Here is a 7,531-nt window from a genome sequence, read left to right as displayed (position 1 = left end):
TCTCATATATGTTGGATCACAAAAAAGCTGTTTCCATTTTTTGAAGTATTAACATTGAATTTATAGGTCTTAATTAATTATTAGACATTTGAAAGTTTTTGTGTCTATTAAAACAAAATTAGTTTTAGTTAATCAATAAAACAAATAGTACTATAATATTTTGGATGTGAGAGAGAGAGAGAGAGAGAGAGAGAGAGAGAGAGAGAGAGAGAGAGAGAGAGAGAGAGAGAGAGAGAGAGAGAGAGAGAGAGAGAGAGAGAGAGAGAGAGAGAGACTTGACGGTAACGAATACTACTTGGACATACCAACAACTCCAAACGGCAACAACCTAACCATCAATTAGTAGTGTCTCTTTTTGCCACCCCACAACTCCAACACACCAAGAAACTAAAAAGAATTATCGGGAATCAATTTTTTGAAGTAATTAATTATGGGAAAAGGTATAAATTGAAGTCATATATTTTGGTTAACATATTGAATCGATTAAAGTTTGAAATTTTGGTAGTTAAATAGTCATCCAAAAGAGTACCTAAGTTTGTCAAATTTAATACAAAACACAATGGTGACGGCCACAACCACCCGTGTTATAATCCTAACATTTCACTATTTGATCTATAAACTTGTTTGATTCAATTATCCAAACTCATCTTAAATTTCTATTTTAATACCTCTATAACAAAACCATAAGCGACAACTGTCCCCTTTGGCTTTTGTTCAAGTAATCAAATCAACCATATACATGTAAGTCGATCCCGTAAATGGACTTTTTATATTTTTTTTTCTGATGACTTCTCTGAACCAATAGAATGTGCTAATGACTAATGTTTATTACCTTGATTTTTTTTGAAAAATATAATGAAATTTAATATTCTCTGTCAAACCTACCATAAGAGTTATTATAATTATTTTGACGAGGTACCTGAGATACAATGGGTTTCCAAGTTGGCCACTACTCCTAACACACCAATCAAAAGATCATAAAAAAAAAAAAAAAAAAAAAATCCATTAAATCCCACCAACTATTAGAAACTTTAAGTATGGGAGAAAACGCTACATATATAGAAGCTGGAAATTGCGTAGGAAAGAAAAAGATTTCCCAAACGGGAATCAAGGTTAACTGCAATGGTGGCGAGAAACCAACATTTGGTTCCCATAACATGGGGATCATCAACAAAGTTCAGTATACTTCAGGTTTTTGTTGCACTTCTTTTTGCTGTGTTTTTCATCGGAGCAGTTTATATGGCGGGAGAGTACGTCACATTTAACATGATTCCGGCGTCAGTTGATGATATGTTTTCAGGCGATTCATTGTCAGAGTGCAATTTATTTTCTGGGAAATGGGTGTTTGATAACACGTCTTACCCTCTTTACAAAGAGAAAGAATGCAAATTCATGTCGGATCAATTGGCCTGCAACAAGTTTGGAAGGGAGGATTTGAGCTATCAGAACTGGAGATGGCAACCTCACCATTGTGACCTTCCAAGGTCCTCTCTCTCTCTCTCTCTCTCTCTCTCTCTCTCTCTCTCTCTCTTCAAATAATCTAGGAGGCTAGTTTAGTAAATCGGGTACAGATTTTTACATTGAGTTCATATAAATTTTTTAAAGATCTTTCTAATTTACTACAAAAGATGGAAGGGGAACACACTTCCATGCTAGCCTCACTAACTCTGTCACTGGAGTTCAATTCGAAATTGGTCAAATAGTTGAAATTTAAAGTTGTTGCGTTGAACTCTTTTGCTGTCGGATTAATAAAAATGCTTCATCGATAAACACAAGGTAGAATCTTTTCACCTTTAGTTTATTAGTCTTCAAATGTGTCCTGTTTTCACTGTAGAAGTGAGGTTAATTAACGCCAAAGTTAGATCAATTCTTTCTTTTGTAAATTATTATTTATTTCAAAGTAGATATTATGGTCACCGCAGGTTGAGACTTTGAATTCATGAAACAAGATATGGTTCAAGCAGGTAAGTAAACAGTATAGAACATTAATGTAAATAGTGAGCGTATATCAGCTGTTCCATGTTCAAGTACGGTCTAAAATAGTTTGATATGATCTTTCTAACTTTTTCTCGCTCTAGAAGCTGCAACGTGTTGATTTTGATGTTTTCATGTAAGGTTCAATGCAACAAGATTGTTGGAGAGGCTAAGGAATAAGAGGATGGTGTTTGTAGGGGATTCTTTAAATAGAGGCCAATGGGTTTCAATGGTTTGCCTTTTAGATTCATCCATCCAGGATCCAAACCTCAAATTCATGAACTACAATGGTTCTAATTTAATCTCCTTCAAAGCCGTGGTACGTAAGAAATTTAACATTATCTTTTTATATATTGCACTCGTCCAAAAAAGCTTTGCATGCACGTTGAATCATAATCAATATTATTCGTGTTTATTGATGATAAAGGAATGCCTCGGGTGAGAGGTTTGGGAAATCAAGCTAACATTTCTAACGTCTATTAACATTTACTTTCAGGAGGCTATTTTTTTTTTGAAAGGCATAATTAATTAAAATTTGTGTAGTTACTCATGTATATTAGTTCTAAAAATTGTCAATATTCCTTAATTTTGTGTGAATATTGTATGAAATGAAGGGGTACAATGCATCGATCGAGTTCTATTGGGCACCATTGTTAGTCGAGTCTAACTCGGATGATCCAGTGAACCATAAGCTACCAGAAAGGATTGTTCGATCTCAATCTATTGAAAAACATGCTAGGTTTTGGACTGATGCTGATATACTGGTATTCAATTCCTATCTTTGGTGGAGAAGACCCCATATCAAAGTCTTGTAAGTTATTAGTCAATCTAGAAATTAATTCTAGGTCTATTAAATAGTTACTTTACATAAAGTCTTCAAGGTTGGAGAAAGAATAATAAGTTGTTCTTTAATTTACATACAATTAATTTATATGTAGCTAACATATGTAACGTAAAGGCTGGATTTGAAATTTAATGTTTAATAGGTGGGGTTCGTTTGAAGATAAAAATGGGATATATAAGGAAGTGGAAATGCTTCGTAGCTATGAAATGGCTTTAAAGACATGGTCGGATTGGTTGGAGATTCAAGTTGATCGAGCCAAGACTCAGTTGTTCTTTATTAGCATGTCACCTACTCATGAAAGGTAACAATTTAATCCAATTTTGTTCAACCTTTACCATCATTATATGTCATATACATATATTACGCCACTGGTCCTGTGGTTCAACTATTTTAATCCAAAGAAACGTAAGGAGATGGAATCGGATACATTAGATATATATTTAACATGAATATATATATATATATATATATATATATATATATATATATATATATATATATATATATATATATATATATATATATATATATAGGTTTAGGTTCTATAGAAAACAAAAAAAACTTTAAAAAACCCTAAAAATCATAAAAATACATAAAAATACATAAAAAAAATATTTAGAGATCACAAAACTTTTTTTTTGAATTTTTTTTATCAAAAATCGCAGCTTTTAACATAAAATCGTTGAAAATTTTTTTTTAGAAAAAAAAAAAAATTGATTTTTTATTTTTTATTTTTCAGCGAAATTGTCAAAAAGGCTGCGATTTTTTGATAAAAAAATTCAGAATTTTTTTTTGTAATGTCTAGGTATTTTTGTATACATTTTTATGATTTTTACGGTTTTTTTAATTTAGGGTTTTTTTGTTTTCCAAATAACCATTGCCTATATATATATATATATATATATATATATATATATATATATATATATATATATATATATATATATATATAGAGAGAGAGAGAGAGAGAGGTTATTTCAATTGAGAAAATAAAAAAGGTTGAGAATGGGGAAATCATTCTCACCCATTCATTTATTTTTGCCGCAAAAGCCTCCATCGTACCGGCGGAAATATGAAAGAAATACACATGTGTTTTCCAACAAAACATGTTTCTTTAAACTATGCTAATAATTACCTTAATATATATCTTAAAACATAGTTTTATTCGGTTTTTTAATTTTTAAGGAGCTATTTTTATCGAAAAATGATTTTAAATATATCAAAATTCATAATTTTTTATTCTCTACAAATAGTCATCGATATTGATATAGTTTTAAGATAAATTAAAATTTTTATTTTTTTATAGTTTCAGCTATCGTTATTCATAGGTGAACAGAAATGCATCAGATTTTTACTATAGTACATTCGTTATTCACTTATGAACAAAAAAATATTTTTAATTTTTTTTACAGTTTAAGTATCATTTATTAGGGGTGGCAAATCGTGCTATCGTTTCGTGTTTCTGTCTAACACGACACGACACGAAAAAGTTTTATGTAACATGAACACGACACGACACGATGTCGTGTTTTTTTTAACTAACACGAAAACGAACGAATTAAAAAACGACAAACACGATACGACACGACAAATATAACATATACTAAAAACTAGTTTATTTAATGAAACGCTTTATCAAATATAACACGATAAACACGACAAACACGAAAAACACGATAGACTGTTAAATCGTGTCAATTTCGTGTCGAATTCTGAACACGAATACGACACGACACGACATCGTGTTTTTTACAGTTAACACGAACACGACACGAACACGAATTCAATTTTTAGTTTTGTCCCAATATCGTTTCGTGTCGTGTATTTTTGTCGTGTCGTGTCATAAATTGCCACTCCTATCATTTATACTACTTATTCATATATGAATAACAAATTAACTGTAACAAAAATCTGATAAATGTTTTATTCATATATGAATATAAAATATGACGACAACTCATACACGTTTTATTCATATATAAATATAATATACGAACAAAAGATGATGTAAAAAATATATTTTAAGTAAGAAAGCTTTATTACATGTTATATTTATATATGAACGATACTCAAACTATAAAAAAAAAAAGTTAAGCATACGTTTTATTCATAAGTGAATAACGAATGTACTGTTCACTTATGAATAACAAGAGCTGAAACTCTAAAAAAATAATTTTTTTATTTGATCTTAAAACTATATCAATATAGATGTCTATTTATAGAGAATAAAAAATTATGAATTTTGATATATTTAAAATAATTTTTCGATAAAAATAGCTTTCTAAAAATCAAAAAAACAAAAAAAGTATGTTTTTGGGTATATTAAGATAATGATTAGCATAGTTTAAGGAAACATGTTTGGTTGGAAAACACATGTGTATCCGTTATCCATTTCCGCCTGTACGTTTAAGTGTTTTACGACAAAATAAATGTGTGGCTGAGAATGATTCCCTCATTCTCAACATTTTTTTTTCTCAATTGAACCCTCATTTCTCTTTTTTTTTTTCTCTCTCTCTCTCTCTCTATATATATATATATATATATATATATATATATATATATATATATATATATATATATATATATATATATATATATATATATATATATATATATATATCATAGGAGGGAGAACTCAAATAGTCAATACCTAAGAATTTCTCTATAATTTATTTAAAAACAACAACACCAAATGTGTATAAAAATAGACTAACGGGATCTATTAATTGCAATTTCAAAGCAAGGTTTTTATTTAAGTTTAATATATCTCCTCTCACTAAGATTTTCATCTATGATAATTTAATATTTATAATGTGTTGTAGTTATGAATGAGTCTTTTAGTCGGAAAATTGAATCGGTTGGAACCGGTTAGTTGTATTTGGTCCGGTTCCTGGTCATCTCAATCCATCATTTTTGGTTTTTGATTCGTTCGGTGACGGTCCGGTGCTAGCCGGTTCCGACACCAAACACCTTCTTAGATAACACACTCCTTAGTAGAAATGAACCGAAATTGGAACCGGAACCGGTTGATATCGTTTAGTGGTATTCAGTTCTGTTCTCGGTTCCCGTTCGCTTTTTAATTTGTTTTCGATTATTCTGAATCTGGTTCTTGTTCGATTTGGTTTGCAAAACCGGTTACATCCTATTTGTAGTGAATAAAATGTGATCTAAAAGTGAGAAAGAAAGTTGATATGGAGTTATTTTAAAAAGCAATTATTCCTTATATATGTGACCATAATGCAACCCTTCAATCCTTTTCATAAATGTAGGGCCGAGGAGTGGGGTGCATCCAATGACCAAAATTGTTACAACGAAACAAAATTGATTACAAAAGAAGGATATGCAGGTAGCGGAACAGATCCTAAAATGATGAAAATAGTTGAAAATTCCATTGATGAATTGAAAAGTAGAGGTTTGAAAGTTGAAATCATCAACATAACTCAACTTTCAGAATACAGGAAAGAAGGACACCCATCAACTTATAGAAAACAATGGGAGACACTTAGTGAAGAACAATTATCAAACCCTAGTAGCTATTCAGATTGTATACATTGGTGTCTTCCTGGTGTGCCTGATGTGTGGAATGAGCTTCTTTATGCTTATATATTTCGACAATAAAAAATCTCAAAAATTGTCGTCAAGACTCCACTTGTTTGAATGTTAACTTACAATTTTTTTGGAAGTGTAAAAGTTTATATATTGCCAAAGTATATACGACTTATACTAATGACTACAATGTGGTTGCTAGTATAAAAGTGTACAAAACATATCATATGTGGGAGATCAAATGGTAATTTTTTTAACAAGTAGAATACAATTAGATCCTGTCTATTGTATAAATTACAAGTATTTGATCATTAGCAACTACAATCCATCTATTTTATTGTAGCACTCATAGTTGTAAATAGGTAACTGCTCTAACTTCTATTGTTATTTATTTCATCGGCTAAACTCCCTTAAGTACCTACCTTCACTAGCTAATTAGCTAGGTAGTGAACCTAATAAGCTGTCTACTTAACAACCATCAGTAGCTCCTTCATTGTGTGACACGTCTATTGAATCCTTCCATGCATTATCTCCTGAAGCTTCTTAAGAAAAACCAAATTAATTACCATATAGCAACCTCCACATTTTTTGAGTGTGTCCTCCCTTTCTTGATCCTCCAGTTGTAAAATAACCTACTAGTATGGCCATATGATCATTTTGTAATGTTAATTATATGTCAAGTACAGTTATATATTGTACCAAAATTTTCTAGAATAACATTTTAGTCCCTTGATGTTAATACATATGATATAATAGATATGACATTAGTCTATGACTAGATAGACTAAATATGTGTGTTGACTTTCATATAAGGTGTTAAACTGATTTATTAATCACATAATTATGAAGGGAACGCATGAGGGAATTTCTAAGGGTTCATCTCATTCAAAATAAATATTTTCTATATAAACACCATAATCTTGTATGCAAAATTCATCTATCGGGATCATTGCTAGAAACTGGACTTTTAGCAAAGGATTCAAAACCCTAGCTAAATCAACAACAAATTAGTGACAAAAACTATATTAAGTGATAAATAATAAAACATAAAATTTAGAGAGGAATTAATGATGGTTTAGCAAGGAATTAGTGACTATGGTAACCCCTTGCTAATTTCTTCTCGAAAATAAACCATAGGTCAGTCGTTATTGTAATTTCTCGCTTGCC

General features: G+C 30.4%; 1 protein-coding gene across 2 annotated transcripts; it reads left to right on the top strand.

The window, feature by feature from the left end:
- The first annotated feature begins 1,055 nt into the window (after nucleotides 1-1,055).
- Nucleotides 1,056-6,624, top strand: LOC145141211 (protein trichome birefringence-like 34). Of its 2 annotated transcripts, XM_079074525.1 has the most exons (6): nucleotides 1,067-1,191; nucleotides 1,283-1,484; nucleotides 2,116-2,293; nucleotides 2,589-2,785; nucleotides 2,961-3,119; nucleotides 6,088-6,624. In XM_079074525.1, the coding sequence occupies exons 1-6, from the start codon at nucleotides 1,158-1,160 to the stop codon at nucleotides 6,434-6,436; spliced, it is 1,119 nt and encodes a 372-aa protein (XP_078930651.1). In that variant the 5' UTR covers nucleotides 1,067-1,157; the 3' UTR covers nucleotides 6,437-6,624. The 2 variants fall into 2 exon arrangements, with proteins under 2 accessions (XP_078930650.1, XP_078930651.1); XM_079074524.1 differs by having other exon boundaries at nucleotides 1,056-1,484.
- Nucleotides 6,625-7,531: the final 907 nt, after the last annotated feature.

The sequence above is a fragment of the Lactuca virosa genome, chromosome 9 (genome assembly GCF_052849685.1).
Source record: "Lactuca virosa cultivar CGN04683 chromosome 9, Lactuca_virosa_CGN04683_v6, whole genome shotgun sequence".
Lineage (NCBI taxonomy): Eukaryota > Viridiplantae > Streptophyta > Magnoliopsida > Asterales > Asteraceae > Lactuca > Lactuca virosa.
This window is presented reverse-complemented; position numbering and strand designations above follow the sequence as displayed.